This window comes from Mauremys mutica, chromosome 7, assembly GCF_020497125.1.
Source record: "Mauremys mutica isolate MM-2020 ecotype Southern chromosome 7, ASM2049712v1, whole genome shotgun sequence".
Classification (NCBI taxonomy): Eukaryota; Metazoa; Chordata; order Testudines; family Geoemydidae; genus Mauremys; species Mauremys mutica.
Genome location: NC_059078.1, coordinates 23,708,445 through 23,729,821, shown reverse-complemented (window position 1 = coordinate 23,729,821; position 21,377 = coordinate 23,708,445). Strand labels below are relative to the sequence as shown.

Genomic DNA, 21,377 nt, shown 5'->3' with positions numbered 1-21,377 from the left:
GAATGGGGTGGTTGTGAATTGGTGTTTCCCAAATGCATTGAAAGTATATTTGGGCTTCTAAGGGTGTCATACAAAATAAAATAAAATGCCCCACAAGCAAGAACAGATCTAACCTAAGACATAAGAATGGCCATAATGGGTCAGACCAATGATCTGTCTAGTCCAGTATCTTGTATTCCTATAGGGGCCAGTGCTAGATGCTTCAGAGGGAGTGAACAGAACAGAGCAATTTATTTAGTGATGCATCCTCTGTCCTCCAGACCCAGCAGCTAGCAGTCAGAGGCTTAGGGACACCCCTGTAATGGGGTTGCATCCCTGACCATCTTGACTAATAGCCATCAATGGACTTATCCTCCATGAACTTACCTAATTCTTCTCTGAACTTACACTTTTGGCCTTCATGAAATCCCCTGGCAGTGAGATCCAGAGATTGACTATGTGTTGTGTGAAGTACTTCCTTATGTTTGTTTTAAACCTACTGCCTATCGATTTCATTGGGTGACCTCTGCTTCATGTTATGTGAAGGGGTAAATAATCTTTCCTTATTCACTTTGTCCATACCATTCATGATTTTATAGAGCTCTCAGTTGTCTCTTTTCTAACCTAAACAATCCCAATCTTTATAATCTCTCCTCATATGGAAGCAGTTCCAAACCTCTAATCATTTTTGTTGCCCTTCTTTGTACTTTTTAATTCTAATACATCTTTGTTGATAAAATGATATCAATATTTTAGCTCTACTCTCAGTAAAAATATGAGGGACAGGACCACCAGCTATTCGACTCAAAATTTAGAAAACTTTCTTTGCAGAGTGAGACTGAAAAGGCTTGATCTATTTAATTTATCAAAGAGAAAGTTGAAAGGTATCTTGATCACAGTTTGAATAGCTCTCTGAGAAGATTTCTGATAGCAGGTGGTCTTAAATCAAGATTGGATGTCTTTCTAGAAGTTATGCTATAGCTCAAATAAAAGTTTAGGGGCTTGATGTAGGAATCACTTGGTGAAATTCTATTGCCTGTGTTATGCTGGCAGCAGGCCTAAATTAACCAATGTGCATTCAGTGCACTTCTACTGGGGCCCCAGATCAGGAGGACCCCCCCCCCGCCCGCCCGCCCCCAACCACCGGATCTGGGTGGGTGGCATTGCAACCTGGCTCTTGGGGTTGCAATGTCACTCACGTGTGGCTTGAGTGCCCCTCTTCATGCCGAAGGAGCAGCTAGACAAACCTGAATGAGTAGCGTTGCGACTTGGCACGCAGGGCTACAGAGCTGCTCACGTTTGACCCGGCCACCCCTCTGACACGATGGGAGCAACCAGGCCAAATTGAGTTAAGGTGGGGAACTCCCAATTTCCATAGTGCACAAGCCCCCAAAATAATCTGGCACAGTGGTCAGACTAGGGCCATGTCTACACTGCCACTTACATCTGCAAAATTTGTTGCTCAGGGATGTGAAAAAACACACCCCTGAGTGACATAATGTTTGCCAGCATAAATGGTAGTGTGCACAGCACTATGTTGGTGGGAGAGCTTCTCCCGCCAACATAACTACTGCCGCTCATTGGGTGTGGTTTAATTATGTTGACAGGTGAGCTCTCTCCCTGTCGGCACAGAGTGGCTACACAAACGATCTTACAGCGGTACAGCTGTGCCTCTGTACGCTCGCTAGTGTAGACATAACCTAGATGATCATAGTGATCCCTTCTGACCTTAAGAATCTATGACTGAATCCAGGATCTATCAAACACAGAGACAAGCTACAATATGGGGAAGTTAAAGCACTTTTTCTCTTTAATTACAGAGTGTCACTGGCATAGCTGGGAAAGAATGCAGGAGTCTTGACTAAGGTATTGAAAAGCCGGAGCTAATGGATAAGCTCCAAAATAAGTGGTGTAATCTTCAGCAGGGGCGGCTCTAGGTATTTTACCGTCCCAAGCACGGCAGGCAGGCTGCCTTCGACGGCTTGCCTGCCGGAGGTCCCCAGTCCCGCGGATTCGGCGGCATGCCTGCGGGAGGTCCCCTCGTGGCTTGCCGCCCCAGGCACGCGCTTGGCGTGCTGGTGCCTGAAGCAGCCCCTGATCTTCAGAAGTGTTGAGGACCCGTAGCTCCTACTTTCAATGGGAAGTGCTGGGTCCTCAGCATTTCTGAAAATCAGGTCACTAAGGCTGTTTACACACTATGCACCCTACAATGGCACAGCTACAGCACCATCACTATACTATTGTACCGCCATAGAGTAGATGCTTCCCTCCATCTAGTTGTGTCTACACTGGGAGTTAGATCAGCATAGCTATGGAGCTCAGGCATGTGAATTTTTCACACTCTGTGTAAGGTGGCTGAATCGCCAGCAAGCAGGCTCCACAGAGCCTGAATACACACAACACCAATATGCAATTCTAGCTTCACTGTATGTGCATTATAAGGACATCAATATACTGCCTAGTATAAACATTAGTGGAGTGCTGTCAGTGAGCTCCATGCTGTAACCGGCATAGAGGTGGAGGGAGTCCCTGCCTTAAAGTCACCGAGCAAATACTCACTACTATTGACTTCAGTGGGACTAAGTTCATAGTAACTGTTCACAGGCTCAGGCTCTTCGGAACTTTCCCTTCCTTGTACTCCTGCCCATCCCTGCTCCCTTTTAGTTACCCCTCACCCATGTTTGTCCCCCCTTTCCAATCCTCAAGGTGAATTTTAGATTTTTCCATTCCCCAACCGCCCCTACTACCTAGCCAGCTCTCTTTGGATTCGGCTGTCTTACAGTGGACTCTGCCGATGTTACTTTCTTCTGACATCTAGTGCTGAACACTAATGAGGATGTAAACCCCTGTTATTCCAAAGCCTATTACAGGCTTCAGTGGATTAGGCTGCGATATTAGTTGAGTGAGATAAAACTAACAGCTAAGTCATGAGACTGACAAAATAATAAACCAGCTCTGCCGAGAGAGCCGCCCCAAACGTAAGAGTCAGGGTGTCTTTTTCTCAATTTGCAGTGCAACTTTCCCTCTAGTCTTGTTCTTCCCAAATGTGAAATGTTTGATTGTCCTTTCAGGGAGCAAGAGCAGATTAGCTAAATCAGTGCTATATGCACATGCAGACTTGTGCTCAGAGAAGAAGCCAAATAGCTGCAGCTGTTGTTATATTCCAGATAACCTAGCATCCTATTAGCAGTGTCCTGGAGAATCTCTGCCCACATAATATCCGCCTCTGCTCAGCTCCTTTTCGCATGGAAAAAAGGGAAGCTGTCTGCCTGAGAAACAAAAGCCCATTCTTTGTGAATGTGATAAAATCGGCTCTGCTGAAAAATCTACATTGAAAGTCGCTGGATGCCTGACCACTAAAATCCAGATTAGATCACAGGCACTTTGGAAGCCATGAAATTCTGAAACAGATGCATCTTTTGGCATAATGATTTGTTACTGGTGCCATGTTTTTACCTGACTCCTAATGGCCTTCCTAAGTCCTATAGAAATGTGGAATAGCGCTGCTGTGATCGGGCTCTAACCACTAGCAGCCTGCCAGACCATCCATTCCCGCATACTGTTGCAGATGGCACCGAGTGGGTGGGTCTTTCTACTATTGCTTTGTTTTTCTAAGACCCAAATGGCTCCCCAGAGCAGAGCTGCACTAATTACAAGAAAGCCTCTTCATTCTCATTAGTTTGCACATCCTGGGTGCTAGCATGTGAGAGGGAGCCAGAATAGCCCCTTAGCCTGCTCTGTAAGGGCGCCAAGGAAAACAGCAGTGTCACACAGCTGGGGCCAGACACGAGAACCAGCAGAAGAGAATGTTCCCAACGGGCTCACTTGCACTTACCATTTTTTGTGTGTAAACCATATTGGCTGGAGCCTAATGCTCTTTAAATAGCACCTGAAGGAAGCCCTGGAGCGAGGTAACAGTGACTCAGCAATACCATATTTCCCCCCACCACCTATGCCTGCAATTTCAGCCACCAATCACTTGGTTAATGTTGGTAAAGGGCTTTGAACATACACACAGTATTATTATAGAGAGCCTGTGGCTTCACAAACAGTGGTGTAATGCTGAAGCTTATAGAATTGTTCAGGTGGGAGTTGTCTTGCAAGATATTCCCCGTTTTCCCGTTCTGCTGGCTGAAAAGGGATGAGTGCAGCTCTCATCACAGCACTGCTGGGCCAGCAGGAGGGCCCCCTGCCATTCCTGCATCACTCCCCTTCTTTGCCAACTGGGTTAAAGACAGATCTGAAGCCTGCTCTCTGCATGGCACAGACTGTGCTTTCACTAGATGCCTGGGCCGTTTCCCAGTGGGCACTTTGGTACTTTTAAAATTAAACTCTTGGGCCTGATGAATGTGGAGGATTTTACTGTTATTTCTTCAAACCAGCCAAGTCACCCGTAAGGTGAGATTTCTCCCCTTCCCCTAGCTGGTTCATGTAGCTTATTTGGAAGTGCACAAGGAACTCGCTGCTGCATGCAGTTCTTTATGAGCAAGGACCCTGGCTAGATTGAGTATGTTCATCTGCCAACTTTTTCTTTGGATAATGTCAGAGAACAAGGAGGAGAGCACTGGAATTGGTAAGTCGAGAACTCTAGTACACCTAGTCCTGAGAAGACTTGGAATACTCAACCCTGGAATGGGACAAATGATTATTTCTTATTTGAATCATATTTATCATAGTGCCTAGGAGCCCTAGTCGTGGGCCAGGACCCCATTGTGCTAGGCACTATGCAGACACAGCAAAAGGACTGTCTCTGCCCCCAAAGAGCTTACAGAGAGTGTAACAGCATGGCTCACCCACCAAAGGGCTGTGGCTAGCCAACCCTACTGACAGAATGAGTCACAGCTGGAAAAGATCAGGGTGGCTGTCCTGCAAAGAACAGCAGGAGGCTGCAATGAAGGGGAAAGGGGGAGCTCAGGGAATGGTAGCCAGATTCTGACTGAGAGCTGTGACAGGAGTGAGTAGGAGGTTCCTGCTAGGGACCCTGACTTAGAGAAGGGTTTTGGACTGGAAGCCAGAACCAGAGAGCTGAGGGAGGCTGCGCTGGTACAACAGGAAATACTGGATCCAGCTCCCACTACAGACCCTGACTGAGAGAAGGGCTTGTGGGCCTGGAAGCCAGACGGCTGAACTCCAGCTAGGTAAAGCCTGAGAGACTTTGTATTGGGATCTAGTCCTGGGGAGACTCTGCCTAAAGGGGCAGAGTGATTGAAGGGTTGGAGCCTGGGGGGCCAGCACAGAAGGAGTCAATATGTGGGGCCCTGAGAAGGGGAGAAATTGGTAGCAGGGCACTTCAGAATGACCTCTGGCTATGAGGGGGTGCTCAGGAGGCAGCTGGCCCTGTTACAGAGTCACGAAACAATAGATGGAAACAGACAGGTCAACAGGGGAGTACTGGAAAACAATGAGTCAATGTTGGTCAGCATAATAGGCAGTGGCTCAGCACACCAGCAGCCTAACCATTTTCATGCTTTTATAGACTTCATGCCAGAGTGAAGTTTTAAAGAGGGTTTAGAGTTAGTTTTGAGATGTTTAGAGGGAGTTTTTCCCAGGTGTGAGGGGCAACAGGGCAGAAAACAAAGGTGCTTGTTTGAAAATGTAACAAGTAGACAATAGAGGCTGGCATCATGGACTGATTGGCGGCAGGAGTTGACCTTTCAGTAATGAATACAGATGATAGGTAGGGTGGGGATAGGTCTTGAATGTGGCACTCACAAGTGTACTGAAGGGGCAATCTGAACTGGCCCCCAGAGGAGACAGACTGGATGACATCAGCGGGTCTGTCCCATTTCTAATTTCTCTCATTCTTTCTTCACAGATCTGCCTTGGAAGTGCAATCTGAGCTCAGCTCTTTTCCTCTCTCCTCCTGTAAGTAGAATGAGGCGACAAGCTGGAACAGAACCAGATTTGTGGCTGTAAGCCTGGATCCTAACGATAATATGCAGGGCTTCTACAGCACCTTTTTATTATTGTCTGGTATTTCTAGTTTAATACACCTCTACCTGAATATAACGCTGTCCTCGGGAGCAAAAAAATCTTACCGCGAATTTGCTTTGATCCACCGGAGTGCACAGCCCCGCCCTCCCCCCGGAGCACTGCTTTACTGTGTTATATCCAAATTTGTGTTATATCGGGTCACTTTATATTGAGGTAGAGGTGTAGTACCTAGCAGCTCTAATTAGGACCCTGTTGTACCAGGAACTGTACAAACATAACACAAAGGATTTCAAAGTGCCTCACAAAGGGGAGTAAATATCTCCATAATACAGATGGGGACACTGAAGCTGAAAGTAGCTAAATGATTTCTCCAGCAGGTCAGTGGAATGGGCTGGAGTAGAATCTACCCAATCACATTATCTTTTTCACTACAGTTGTGTTGGTTTGCTCCAGCGGCCCCTTCTCCAAAATGTTCCCTACTCACTCCCTATTGTTGTGCTTTCATCTGGTCTCTAGCTCATGTGTTGATGCATTATTTGCTGCCCATCACTGTGTTATCGGTGCCTTAGGTTTATGATGAGACATTTAGGATTTTAATAAAAGAGATCAAACACCCTGCTGCCTGCAGCTACTGCTCTATGTATATAGCTTGTGCAGTGCTTTACCAATACAAAATATTATTAGGAGCTAGTCATCTTTAAAATCCCATCTCAGAAAAAATGTATATAGTACTCTAGAAAAACTTGTGCAAGCTCTATATTTAACCAGCTCCAACAACTTGTAAGGCCAGATCAGAGCTCTTCTTGTCCTCCCGCTTGTTCATTTATTTTACCAGCAGAAGGTAAACAAAATTCAATCTGCTGTAGATGGTGTCCAGTGAGTTAAGTCCAGCTCATGCATATTCTCATTGGTTGTTGATGTTATAATGACTATGAGGGGACAGCAATAATGTTACTTTAAAAAGCATGCTCTGTACCTGTTACTGGGATTTCAAAGTGAATTCTATTCACATTCTAAAGAAGAACTATTCCTACTGCATAAAATTCCTTTTCAGCTGGGAGAGCTGAAGTACCCTTTCAAATGAGGTGAGCTGCAACGGCCCCTTGCTTCTCCTCTGTGCCCCTCTGTTTAAGCAGGTTCTAAAGTTTTCACAGCAGTAATTGGCTGGGCTGTGCCAGGTGATCTCTATCTGTGTTGCATAATTGGATTTTACAAGTAGGCAAGATCACTCCCTTATTTAAATACAGAAACTTAAATAAAGTGTAATGGTTACACTTTAGATTAAATAGAACTGAACCCATTAAATGTCATTTCCCTTGAGTAAATAATTATTGGTTAGATCCTCTTCTATATGCTGGGCCTTGTATCAATAGTTATTGTGGTAACATTTCAGATATTTAAACATTAATCCTGTCTCCTCTTTTGCAAGTGGGCAGTGACCATGGTACAGAGAGTGGGGAAGCCTGATTTGAAATGCAAGGAACTAGAGTATCTGCTTTTTCTGACTCTACACAATGAGAGGGGAAGCATAAGCTCCAAATCTGAACCTCCTAGACAAAAACCGGCTGACTCAATGGCCAATGCTAGGCATTGGTGTGAGTGAAGGGGATGGTTTCTCTCCATTGTGATAATAAGGACAATGAGGCTCTGATCTGAATTCTCTTCCTAGCCCAGCTTCTGTTAAATCTCTGCAGCAGCCTCCCATTAGCCAGTGGAGCATTGGCCTGTGCCATCCACATGCCAGGGCTAGGGGTGGTCAGGGCTGTACCATTGGAAGCCATCATTGGAAATGGCAATGGAGTATTAACTCTTGGGATGCCCTAGCCCATGGTCAGCTCTTTACAAGGATAATAGGGGACATCTCCTCTGCTCCAGTGGCACAGATGTGCCTGGGAGGAGAACATTTGAAAAGTTTTAAAACTCTTAAGGAGGTTTGAGTTAAAAAATAATCGCAATGCTCAGCTCTTTACAAATACTCACTGATTATGCCTACGGTGACCAGATAGCAAGTGTGAAAAACCAAGGTACTTTTTTGGGGAGGCGAGCAGTGGGTACAGTTGCATATCTAAGACAAAGCCCCTAACATCGGGACATCTGGTCACCCTAACTATGCCTCGCTTTGCCCTGTGTGCGAGTTAAATCAATGCTGTTATCCCCATTTTGCAGTTGGAGAAACTGAAGCAAGTAAGTTGTTACTTACCCAGGTCCAAGGAGGAGATTGCTGTCACAGTCCAAATAAGAGCTCTGCAGCTTCTGGCTCTCAGTCCGCTGCTTGGTATTTAAATTCATGTGCAGGAGTCAAAAAAGGACTGGGTCTTTAGATAAATAATAGGAACATCCCCAGTTACCATTGCTAGAATTTTTTTAAACAATGTTAGAGTTAGAGACCTTCATGCCTCAAAGCATAAACCACCCACTAACTGCTTGAGATTAGAAATAAGCAGGTGCCCATAGGGGAAATTTACATAATTGTCCATCGTGAGATTTCTTGCACCTTTCAGTGAAGAATCTGAGATTCGCTACTGTCAGAGCCAGATATCTCATATGGCCTGGCAATCCATATGTCTAGGAGCTCTGAAATCACAGGAAGAGTGTGAGAGAAAACTCAGGGAAATGGCCCAAAGAAGTTCTTATCTAACTTTCTCTCCATGTAACTTCTGATGTTTAATTTCCCAGATGATTCCTGAATTTACATGGGCACAGAGCTAGGGTGGGGGCTTGCCATGAAGGACAACCTCCTTTTATACAATTTGTTCTTAATGTTTCTTGTGTGGTACAACTATAACTATAATGTTAGCAGAAAGAACAAGCTACAAAAGAGCAATGAAATTCTATATTAGAATTGAAAGTGAAAGAAAGCTGTGCTCTGTAATTTGTCTGACAGGCTGTTTCCAGGAAGTATCTGATGAAACTGATCCCAGAGCTTGCTGTAATACATAAATTAGCCTCCTCAGAAAAGCGTTATTGAATCTGGTGATTAACTGAGAGTGACTCATGGGCAGGGGTGAGGAAGTGGGTGAAAGATAATGTAATGCTAGCCTGACCTGCATCATCCATTAATTTAAATGGAATTCTGGTCATGTGCTTTCCTCCCAATGTTCTTAGTCCCTCTTCTCTCAGCCACATGCTCCCTAGCTTCTGGTTTTCCTCTCATTCCGGCAGGAAGCACATTGCCATCTAATGATCAAAGGAAGGAAGAATTTCAGGGCAACCATATGGTCATGGGAGGAACCATGTTTGTTAACTAGGAGTATAGAATTGAATCCAGATTAAAAAACTAGTTAAGTGGCATTACTGCTGGTGCTAAGAGACCGTAGAGAGGTGCTGTCTGATCACTCATCTTCCGTGTACGGTCGGGGCCGAGTCTTTAGGCTGGAGTTGATGGAGTAATCTCAGACTCATAAAAGCCAGAACTGGTCAGCCCTTTATTACATCATCCAGTTCCTCTCCCAAGGGCCAAGGAAGCAGCATTCCTATTATCAATTTTCTTATGTTTTCTCCATGACTTAGAATGGTAAATTTAATCAAAAAAAGGCAAAGATGCAGGTTAGAGCTTGTGGGCACCTCCTCTTCTCATTCCCATCTACCCCCAGCTTTGAAATTCACCATGCAAATTATATGGCAGCATCAATACTATGTGAAGTATACAGTATGGCCAGCCTACCTCTGCTGGTGCTTCCGGCAAAGAGGCAAAAAAGCTGGACAGAGCAGGCACGAAGCAGGGAGAAAATAAGGGGGGGATGAGAAATGTAACCTAGAGATTGTGTGAATATGTCCTGCAACAGCTATTTCCTGCTTGTGCATTTTAGTTAAAAAAGGGAGATGCTGGAGCAGGAGTTAATTTGTCTGATACATGAAAAATGTGTGTTGGGGGCAATGTACTATGCTGTATAGGAGCTGAGGCAAAGGCTCTATGTGGATTAGCACATCCAGGTGACTGGCCATTCTCCTATCTGCTCCTGTCTGTCGTGGGAGAGGAGGCAGTAGCCTGTGGACTACTTGGCCCTTGTTTTATATCAGCTACTGCTGGAGGGCGGGGGAGAAGGGAGCAAGGGGGAGAGAAGGGAGACACAGGTGAGACAAAGGGGGAGTAGGCAAGAGGCAAAAAGGGGCTGGGGCCTTAATCCCCTATAGTCATGCACTATTCCCCTACCACAGCCCTTAGCACCCTTCCCTGCTCCCAGCACCCAAATACATCCTCCCCTGACACCTACCACTGCTCTGACCAGCTCCTTTGAGCCCCTGCCTCCCATATCAACTCCCCCCGCCCACCCCCCCATACCTACCAGCACCTCGACCGCTTCCCCCCCCACACCCACTGGCACCCTGACCCATTCACCACAGCCCTTCCCCCACTGGCACCCCGACCCCTTCCCCACAGCCCTCACCCCCACACCTACCGGCACCCCGACCCCTTCCTCACAGCCCGTCCTCTCACAGCCCTTCCCCCCACACACCCACCAGCACCCCAACCCCTTCCCGCACCGGCACCCCGACCCCTTCCCCCCAGCCCTCCCCTCTACACCCACCGGCACCCCGACCCCTTCCCCCACTGGCACCCCGACCCCTTCTCCACAGCCCTTCCCCTCACAGCCCTTCCCCCCACACTCACCAGCCCCCCAACCCCTTCCCCCACTGGCACCCTGACCCCTTGCCAACAGCCCTTCCCCCACTGGCACTCCGACCCTTTCCCCACAGCCCTCCCCCCCACAACCCCCCGTTCCTCACAGCCCTTCCCCCCACACCCACTAGCACCCCGACCCCTTCCCCACAGCCCTTCCCCCAACCCCCCCCCCGTTCCTCGCAGTCCTTCCTTTCCCCTTCCCGCCCTGCCAGCTGCGCGCAGCCCCCTCCGCAGTGAAACGCGCCATTCAGCACCCTGGTCAGCTCCGCCAGCTTCTCTCCCCCCCCCCCCCCCCCACTCGCGCCCACAGTGAAGATGGCGGCGGCTGCCGCCTGCGCCGGGCGGGCGCTACCACTGCGGGGCGGCGGGAGGGGAGCGGGAGGGCGGAGCGGACCATCGGGGCAGCCGGGAGCCATGTTGGGGCTGCGGGAGGAGGCGATGCCGCCGCCGCGGAGCAGCCCGGCCCGCACGGGAGGCAGCCGCCGCCTGTAGATGGTGGCGGGGCGCAGAGCCAGAGGCGGAGCGGGGCCGAGGGAGCGCTAGGGCCGGGCGCCCGGGGGCGGGGAGGGGGCCGGGGGGAACATGGCAGAGCCGCCGTCGCCGCTGCCGGGACCGAGCCGCCGGGGGCGGCTGCTGCTGCTGCTGCTTCTCCTTCTCCCTTTGTTTCCCCTCGGCCGGGGGGAGCGGGGAGCCGAGGGGCCCGGGGGCTGCGCCCGCCGCGGGGAGCGGGGAGCCGGGGAGAGCCGGGGGCCGGAGGGGCCGAGCAGGGGGCTGCCGTGCGCGGGGGGCCGCTGGCGGGGCTTAGTCCTCCTGGGTGAGCTGCGCGGAGCCGGCCCGGCCGCCGGGGGCAGCTGGGGCTTGGCCGCGGGCAGGGGGTGTCGCTGCGGCTGCCCCCTCCTGCGGGCGGGGGGTCGGAGGGGAGCCCTGTCGGGGAAGCCGCGGCGGGGCAGTGGGTCTCCCCGAGCTGGCTCGGGGCCCCCGCTGAGGGGCACGAAGAGGACTCCGCGCCCGGCAGCTGCCCGCGGGGAGCGGGCCGGCGGCTCCCCCTGCTTGTGGATTATAAACGCCCAGGCGCTGCCCCCGAAGCCGCCGGGCCTGGCACGGGAGGGCGCTGGGCAGCCCCGCAGCCAAAGCCCCGGCGGCTGGGCAGCAGCGCCGAGCCCCGGCCGCAGGACTAGCGGGAAAGGCTGCACCAAGCCGCCGTGGCACCAAGGCGGGGAGCCGGCCGAGCAGCCAGAGAGCGGTGCGGGTCCGGAGCGCCCAGGCACCTTCGCCTCCCTCGGGACCGACCGCAGCGGGGCCCGGAGCCCAGGAGAGGAGGCGAGCGGACAGCAGCGGGGCCGGGACAATGCGGCCGGTTCCCTGGACAATGCCGGCGGCCAGAGGGACGGAGCCTGCTGCGGCTGTGCGAGCCGGAGCCACCTGCGCGCTGCCACAGGGGCCCCGAGCTCCCCCGGGGGCTGGCGGAGCGCGGCGGGCGCGGGGCCCTCCCTGCACGGCGAGAGGCTGTGCGTAATACAAGTGTCCAGGCACCAGCCCAGTCCCGGAGCGTCTAACTTCACGGATCCCTGGCAGCTGGAAATCTGGGGGTCCCTGGCCCCGGGGGCGAGGCCCCGGCACCTGGAGAGGTACCCGCCGGCCTCGGAGAGCCGCTCCTGGTTTGCAAAGATGCAGCTGAGGCCGCCACCCCGCCGCCGCGGCCGCTCGCACCTCAGTGAGTGGCTGACCCTCGTGACCTGCCTTCAGCTGTGTGCAGGGAGACAGCCGCACGGGGGCAGGTCCTGCCGGCGCGCAGGTGAGTGCTGGGTGGCCAGCCCGGACCATCCTGTGCGCTTGGAGACGGATACTAAAGGGCAGGCGCAGGCCGGTGAATTGGGACAGGCAATTTCAGCACCACCTGCGCCCGGGACAGCTCCTAGAGCGGAGCTGGGACTCGATCCAGCCCGCGCTCCGCCCACGCCGCACAGACAGCAGGATCCCTGTCTGTTTTTTCACCTGTTTGATTCCACCAAAGGCTGTTTACAAACTCTTTGCTTTGCCGTGGACCTTGGGAGCCCGTCAGCCCTGGAGCTCTTTGCTCACCTGCCAGTAAAGCCTGGTCCAGCTATCCAGCTTGATCTATCACATTATCCGTCTGTCAAGCAAAGGAGGAGGAGAGAGAGTGCATTCCTACCATTATTAAGGACTGGCAGGGCAGCCAACCGCCACCCCCACTTCCCTCAGTACAATTACCAGGTTCAGGTGGCTGAAAACCAGCCTCCAGGGACTCCTGTGATAACTATGGCAGCACAAGACCTCGATTCAGGGGAGGCTGGGAAGCTAGTCTACTCCATGGATGCCCTGATGAATAGCAGGTCTATGGAGCTGTTTAGCATTGACCCCAAGAATGGTCTCATCACCACCACCAAAGCTTTGGATAGAGAGACTATGGACCTGCACTATTTCCGGGTTACTGCTGTGGATCATGGGGTCCCTCGCCTTTCTGCCACCACCATGATTGCTGTAACTGTTGCTGACCGAAATGATCATGACCCTGTTTTTGAGCAGAGTGAGTACAGAGAGACTATTAGGGAAAATGTAGAAGAAGGCTACCCTATCTTACAGCTGAGGGCCACAGATGTGGACTCCCCACCCAATGCAAACATCAGGTATCGATTTGTGAATGAACAAGCAGCCCACTCTGTCTTTGAGATAGATCCCAGGTCAGGTCTGATCACCACCAGTGGGCAAGTGGACAGAGAGAAAATGGAGAAATATTCTTTGGTGGTGGAGGCAAACGACCAGGGTAAGGAGCCTGGGCCCAGATCTGCCATGGTTAAAGTCTATATCACAGTTCTGGATGAGAATGACAATGCCCCTCAGTTCAGTGAAAAACGCTACATCGTCCAGGTGAGAGAGGATATAAGACCCCATACAGAAATCTTGCGAGTTACTGCCACTGACATGGACAAAGACAATAATGCTTTAGTCCATTATAACATCATCAGTGGGAACAGCAGGGGGCAGTTCTCCATTGACAGTGTGACTGGGGAAATACAGGTGGTGGCGCCTTTGGATTTTGAAGTTGAACGTGAATATGCCCTGAGGATACGTGCTCAGGATGCAGGGCGCCCTCCTTTGTCTAACAATACTGGCATGGCCAGCATCCAAGTAATGGACATTAATGATCATGCCCCAATCTTTGTCAGCACCCCTTTTCAAATCTCCGTTCTGGAAAATGCCCCCCTTGGCCATTCAGTGATCCACATCCAGGCAGTGGATGCAGATTACGGGGAGAATTCTCGTCTGGAATATAAACTAACTGGGATTTCAACTGACACCCCTTTTGTGGTGAACAGCGCCACTGGGTGGATCACAGTGAGTGGCCCCTTGGACCGTGAGTCAGTGGAGCACTATTTCTTTGGGGTGGAGGCTCGGGACCATGGCTCTCCATCCTTATCTGCCTCCGCTAGTGTCACTGTCACTGTCATGGATGTGAATGACAATCGACCTGAATTCACCCAAAAGGAGTATTTCATCCGTTTAAATGAGGATGCTGTTGTGGGGACCAGTGTTCTCAGTGTCACGGCAATCGACAGGGATGTGAACAGTGCCATAAGCTACCAGATAACGGGGGGGAACACCCGGAACCGCTTCTCTATCAGCACTCAGGGAGGAGTGGGGCTGATCACTCTCTCGCTACCCTTGGACTACAAGCAAGAGAGGCGCTATGTGCTAACAGTGACTGCCTCTGACCGGACCCTGCATGACAACTGTCACATTCATATCAACATCACTGATGCCAACACCCATAGGCCTGTGTTCCAAAGTGCCCACTATTCAGAGAGTGTCAATGAGGACCGTCCTGTGGGCAGCACTGTGGTGGTAATCAGTGCCACTGATGATGATGTGGGGGAAAATGCCAGGATCACTTATTACCTAGAGGACAATATTCCTCAGTTTCGTATTGATGCGGATTCTGGTGCCATCACATTGCAGGCGGAGCTGGACTATGAAGACCAGGTCACTTATACCTTGGCCATCACTGCCAAAGATAATGGGATCCCTCAGAAAGCGGACACCACCTATGTAGAAATCATGGTGAATGATGTAAATGACAATGCCCCTCAGTTTGTCAGTGCTCACTATCAAGGCATTATATCGGAGGATGCCCCTTCATTCACCAGCGTGCTCCAGATCTCTGCCACTGACCGCGATGCCCACACCAATGGGCGGGTACAATACACCTTCCAGAATGGGGAGGATGGGGATGGGGATTTTACCATAGAGCCCACCTCTGGGATTATCCGTACTGTCCGTGGGCTGGACCGAGAGAGTGTCCCAGTCTATGAGCTGACTGCCTATGCTGTGGACAGGGGGGTCCCCGCGCAAAGAACCCCAGTCAACATTCAAGTCACTGTTCAAGATGTGAATGACAATGCCCCTGTTTTCCCAGCTGAAGAGTTTGAGGTTTTGGTGAAGGAGAACAGCATTGTGGGCTCTGTGGTGGCCCAGATCACAGCCATTGACCCAGATGAGGGATCCAATGCCCAGATCATGTATCAGATTGTGGAAGGCAACATCCCGGAGATCTTCCAGATGGACATATTTTCCGGGGAGCTCACTGCCTTGATTGACCTGGATTATGAGACCAAGCCCGAGTATGTAATTGTGGTCCAGGCCACGTCTGCCCCCCTGGTCAGCAGAGCCACAGTCCACATCAAGCTCATTGACCAGAATGACAACAGCCCTGTCCTCAAGAACTTCCAGATCCTCTTCAACAACTACATTTCCAACAGGTCCAACACCTTCCCTTCGGGGGTCATAGGGAAGATCCCGGCTTATGACCCAGATGTGTCCGACAAGCTCATCTACACTTTTGAACGGGGCAATGAACTGCACTTGTTGATTGTAAATCAGTCAAGTGGTGAGCTGAGGCTTAGCCGTAAACTGGACAACAATCGTCCCCTGGTGGCCTCCATGCTAGTGACGGTCACAGGTAAGATATTTAAACTCGTTGGATGACTGTGATAGTGTAACATTTCTTAGAGAGGTTCAGGTGGTTCCAGGCTGGAGACTCCAACATGTATCTTGTGGTGCTGAATTTTCAGCATTTGGGCCATTATTTTACTTAAAATTTGAAAAAATAAAATAAAATGGGTGCTTATGATAATATCCATACTACGGGAATGTCTTGTAAAGCATTTGAAATGTAAGGATGACAATGCTGTATAACAGCAAAGTGTTGTTATTTAGCTAGAAGATCAGTTAGTCATAGCTTTAAGCATGAGGTGCTCTCTCTAGTAAAGGCAAGTTTCTGTGATACACTGCATAGGATGCTGGCTTGGGAAGCACACTGCTTTTCCTGGTGGCTGAACAGACTGCTCCTGCTGGTTCCTAGAGGCTGCTGACCCTGGGGCTAAATGTGCCATCTCTGCTTTGCTTTGAGCCCCTCCTAGCTTAGGGAGCAAGCCGTTCCCATCCTTTGGGGCCTGAGCATGCTCTTGCTACTGTGCTCTCAGCCTTTGCTGATTCAGGGAGTGAGGGATCAAGCTTGGGGCTTGAACTCAGCCCCTTAAAAAATCTTATTCATATGTTTGCTGTTACCATTCCCCTTTTTGTTCTTCTCGCCCTTCCAAAAATAGTTTATGTTATAAAATTCTGGCTTTGGAATATTAATACTACAAATATTTAGAGCTCCATTTTCAAAAGCATTTTCTACAATTTTGAATTCATTTTTTGGAGTCCAAGTTGTTGCATGCACAGAAATTAGGTGTAAAAGATCATGCACAAAGTTTTAGAAGAGAGGTTTAAAATGTATCCCCTAAACTGTCAGTGTAGGTCCTTGTGTGGTGTGTATCCCCTGTATTAATGTGTGTATCCATACTAACCTCCCCTGTGACATAGAGAATTATTATTATCCCCACTTTACAGATGTGGATCAGAGGCACAGATGGATTAAGTGACTTGCCTGAGGTCACACAGGAAACTGATGGCAGAGCCAAATCTGAATGTAGATCTTGTGAGTCCCAGTCCCTTGCCTTTAACACAAGACCATCCTTCCTGCCTTGTAGAGGGTGTTTCTTGAAATACCAAATAACCTGTGTGTGACTTGTAGAAGGAGGTGGGGGAGGTGTCCATTTAGAGGGTATCAGTGACACAGGCTAAGTTATTTAGCTGTGTCTAGGGAGGCATACATTATTCATGACTTTCCTCAGATCCTCAGCTTCCATCTAACCCTTCCTCCCCCTTCCCCCACCCTACCAACTCGTTTAGTGAGTGAGCTCGGAAAATAAGGCCCTTGTTTCTTTCAAAAGATGCAGTATGGGCTTTAAATGTTGATATGTTCAGTCCAGCCCAGCGTACTCAGCTACAGCGCCTCACTAGATTGAGGTTCTTTAGGGGTTAATTGTAACTGCAGGGCAGGGTAATATCATATTCAGACACACACATGCACAGGCTGATTACTAGAGATGGGGGGAGCGGTGCTGACCTTTCTTGCTTCTGCCAGAGTATGTTTATGCAGACTCTGCCTCCTAATACACTTAACCCTGCACAAAGGCAGGAGGAAATCACATTTCAAGGCCTTGCACTAAACTACCTTAGAACAACAAGGCTCTTGAAATTACCATGTCATCATTTTCCAGTGGAAGTGAGGCTAGAAAAAGCTAAGCTCACCATGGCGAGAAGGATAAGAAAGGAAGCCCAGTCTTGCAGGAGGGGAGCAGAATGGAAAACGTGCCTTTTGTTGGCTTCAGTGGGCGCGAGTGGTGTTTAGGTTTAGACCCTGCTTTGTAAGAATGTCACCTTCCTGTAGCCATGGCATTTTTTATTATTCTGTTATTTACTGAGCACTGTCCATGTGCTTTATAAACATATAGTGATGGAAGGCCCAAAGCTCACAGTCGGAATCAACACACAATTATAGTGACATCTAAAGGAAGGGCTAGGGGCACTTTGCAGATTAAAATGAACTGAAATTAAAATTTGATTACACTGTTCATTTATATACAGTGCAGTCCTAAAGCCACTGCACCAAAATTAACTTCCTTCTGTAACACGAGTACATTCATTTCTGAAGATTCACAGCAATAAAAGCACGTTGGTAAGATACCCAGAGCTATGATCATATAACAGACCAAGAACATTCCCAGTGTGGGAGAAGCTTTCATTGCTCTGTGTGGGTTTTTGGTCAATTTGGTAAAATGCTAGAGGGCTACAGACTGGAAGGAAGGTTAGAACGTAACACTACATTGAAGAATAGATTACCACTAAACTGAATATATGAAAATATGAAACAGAATAGACCACTAAATTGAAGGCTAAGTGCCTATTCAGTCTCCATCTCTGTTTGGCTGCCAGCTGTATTTGTTATCTACTAGGATGGGACCCTGTCATTGGTAGGGTTAATATGGTGTGAGGAGGAAGGGAAGACTTTGATAGTACTAAAACAATATTATTGCACAGGGACTGAAATAACAAAACCACTGATAGGCAGCAAAAACAATAGACTTCTTTGGCTCCAAGGAATAAAGTGTTAAAGTTGGAGTGGCAGGTCTCAAAGGAAAATGTACAGGAGTTTCCTGAAGGTGGGTGGGTGGTTCCACCTGGATTCCCCCTATAATCCCTCTGAAAGACCCCATGTCAGACCTATACTCTGTCCAAAGAAGGCTGGATGCAGCTTCCTATGGAGCCAATCATCATTAGTGTTCTCTATGCATAAAACCCACTTTGGGGTTATTGCAGATTCATTTTAAGCATCTGCCAGTGTTGAGCCAGGATACTGGATTAGAAATGCCATTGGTCTAACCTGGTTTGGCAAGTCTTATGGCAGGCATCACAGCACGAGCCTTTTCCTAGGAAGTGACAAGATCAAAACCCCCATGCACAATAGCTAACTATTCCATGGCAGCTAGCATTTTGCATGAGACTTTGTCTCATCAGTGCTTGAAATCTTTTACAGTGGATATCAGTGCACAAAACCTTCCACATCCTGGCAGGTGGTGAGAGTGCATGCCCAACTCGAACCAAAATGGGTTGCACTTTGGAGTCCTACTGCAGCAGTTGCTGCCCCTCCCGAACAGCTCTGGTGACTAGTCTTTACCAAGTAGCCAGGAGCCTGAGAACTTGCACCTGTCATCCACGCCTTTGTTACTCCAGGCTGCACAACTGGAATATGGTCTATTTAGGGCTACCTCCGAAGTCCACCCTGAAACACCAGCTGATTCAGTATGCAGGGTCTGGGTAGCTCACAGTGAGCACATAACATTGTTAGTTCAGCTCTCTGAATTAGACCCCTGTTTGCGTCTCGGTGCAATTCAAGGTGTTGGTGATGATTGTTAAAGCTCGGAAAGGTCTGGGAACCAGTTATCTAAGGTGCCTCTTACCTTATACTTCACCATGGCATTTAAGATCAAGTGGGGTGCATTCATTGTCAGGTCCTTAGTTTAAACACTCTGAGTCAAATCACTCTATTGAAGTCAGTGAAGTTACTACAGGGATGAATTTGCCCTCCATGTCTGGTGCCAAGTTTTGTTCTGGAGCAGCCCTGCTTTTGGAATTTGCTCCCCTTGCAGGTCCATTAGAACCCAAGACTAGTAACCTTTAGAGCATGGTGCAACACACACTTATTTAGGTTAGGTGTTAAGTAACAGTCTGGTGTTGTCCGTGGATGTTATGTTTTAATCTTCATATTTGAAGCTGCCAAGGCAAGAGGCCCTGTAATTAATTTCGTGATAATACACTATGTAAGTTAAATTTGACCAGATTCACAAGATTTCACAATTCCCCCCAATTATATATATCAGAAACTTGAAAGAGCTGCTGATGCCTCCTGGAAAATAGAGAGGAACATTTACCTCAGAAACAATTCTCTCTTAGTTTTGCTTTCCTTTCATGCCTTTCTCCTAAAGACATTTTTGTAAAAAACACCAAGATCTTTCCAACATAGGCATCTCTCTTGCTCCTTATTCCCACATATGTACATTGTGAATCTTTTTTTTGTGATGGCATCATCCTCTCTTAGACAACTGATTGTGATGCTACAAACAGGATTATGACATGAGATGGGGAAAGAAACATCAGAGGCTGCTGAGTTCCTAAAAGACAAAGGTCCCAGAGGACATACAGAAAAGCTGGTGTTCAGGGAGAATTGTTTCTGAATAAAATGTTTTCTATGAGGCATTGATTTCTCTGTATCTTTGGCTTTTGGGGCCTGGTGATTGAAGTGTTAGGAAAAACAACAGTAAGACTGTGTATTCTGCATCCCTCGCTGTTTCTGATTGCATGGCATTGGACACCAGAAAAAGAGACATTAAGCTATCATTAGGGGGAAAGGGACTACTGAGATGTTCAGGCTTGAGTATTAACCATAAACTGGGATATCCTGAATTGAACTTGTTCCCTGTACTTTGGAGATGGGCTCCAAGTGTGCAGAATTAGTCTCTGATGGCTGCTTCCTCACGCAGCATTTGTCATGAGCAGATGTAATTGTGTCATAATGTAGCATCTAGTGACGTTCACTCTGGGGTCAGAGGTTTGAATGTGATTGGTGGTTGGCTTTCTGCTAGGTCCATTGGCTTTCACTTACCCAGTATCTTTAACAGTATAGTGCCTAGATACAGTGAGCTAGGTTCTTAGCTGTTGTAAATTGGCATAACTTCACTGAATTCAATGGAGCTGCATGAATTTATTCCAGCTGAGGATCTGGCCCAGCATGACTGGCACCTTGTAAATACCTTAGCTGGAACAGCAGAGCATCCTTACCCCCATTCCCAACCCAAGTTCACTTTTCTGACAGTCTTTTACCCTAAGCCAATGGTTCCCAAACTTGTTCCACCGCTTGTGCAGGGAAAGCCCCTGGCAGGCCGGGCCGGTTTGTTTACCTGCTGCATCCACAGGTTTGGCCAATTGCGGGTCCCTGTCGCCGCGGTTTGCTGCTCCAGGCCAATGGGAACTGCTGGAAGCGGACCCCAGTACATCTCTTGGCCCGCGCCGCTTCCCGCAGCCCCCATTGGCCTGGAGTGGCAAACCACGGCCAGTGGGAGCAGCGATTGGCCGAACCTGCGGACGTGGCAGGTAAACAAACCGGCCCGGCCCGCCAGAGGCTTTCCCTGCACATGCGGCAGAACAAGTTTGGGAACCACTGCCCTAAGCCCATGTGTCTAATAGGAATCAACAGCCAGGATGTCCATAACAGCCTGATGAATAAATAAGTGATTAGTTGCTGCGTGTTTGGGGAGAAGAACTCAACCTGTAAAGGACAGTAGGAAAGAACCAGCAAAATAACATATTCTGCTATTCAGATGCATGTGTGACTCCCATTACTGATTATGGGAATTATGTAGGTTTATTGACAAGAGTTTAGACCCCAGCATTGAGGTGGGGGATCCTGGAATTTGGATTAAACAAGAAAGAACCCTGGAAAAGCTGTGTGTGACTGCAAAGGATACAGGGGGGTTGTGATAAGAATGGCCATGCTGTACCTTATACTCCCACCCCTCCTACTGCAGCTGTGGTGCCACTAACCTCAGCCCTGCTTCTGACATCTTGTACTATGTCTTGGGACTGTAACTTTGATCTCTACAACCAGCTAAACAGACTGGTTTTTGTCCTCTGTAAGTACTGGTTCAGTTGGTCAGCAAAGGTGTCGTAAAGGACAGGCAGGGAGATAAAGGAACCACTTTCCAAGCTCCATGTTAAGTAAATGCAGGAGCAAACTTCTCCCCATATTCCCTTTGCCATGTCACAGTGGAGTATTTTCCTGGGTGCACTGTTCAAACTGACTTGTCTAGTGTTCCATTGCTCGTTGATTAGGTTTTTAATAAATGTGTAATTCCCCTCCACCCATCCTAAATCCCCA

General features: G+C 49.0%; 1 protein-coding gene and 1 long non-coding RNA gene across 8 annotated transcripts in view; one reads left to right on the top strand and one right to left on the bottom strand.

The window, feature by feature from the left end:
- Window positions 1–1,982: 1,982 nt before the first annotated feature.
- On the bottom strand, window positions 1,983–10,827 carry LOC123374680. 3 transcript variants are annotated; one of them, XR_006581155.1, is made up of 4 exons: window positions 10,792–10,827; window positions 8,958–9,090; window positions 8,114–8,228; window positions 1,983–5,866 (listed from the first exon to the last, which is right to left on the bottom strand). It is a non-coding gene; the product is annotated as an uncharacterized LOC123374680 (long non-coding RNA). The 3 variants fall into 3 exon arrangements; XR_006581153.1 differs by lacking the exon at window positions 10,792–10,827 and adding an exon at window positions 9,578–10,151; XR_006581154.1 differs by lacking the exon at window positions 10,792–10,827 and adding an exon at window positions 9,209–9,541.
- Window positions 10,828–12,136: 1,309 nt separating this feature from the next.
- The window catches only part of CELSR3 (cadherin EGF LAG seven-pass G-type receptor 3), a 70,459-nt gene continuing 61,218 nt past the window's right edge, over window positions 12,137–21,377 (top strand). For all 5 annotated transcript variants that reach the window (XM_045023257.1, XM_045023258.1, XM_045023259.1 and 2 more), the window contains exon 1: window positions 12,137–15,515. In XM_045023257.1, coding sequence (XP_044879192.1) covers window positions 12,206–15,515 — 3,310 coding nt within the window. In that variant the 5' untranslated portion in view covers window positions 12,137–12,205. The remainder of the gene's footprint in view (window positions 15,516–21,377) is intronic.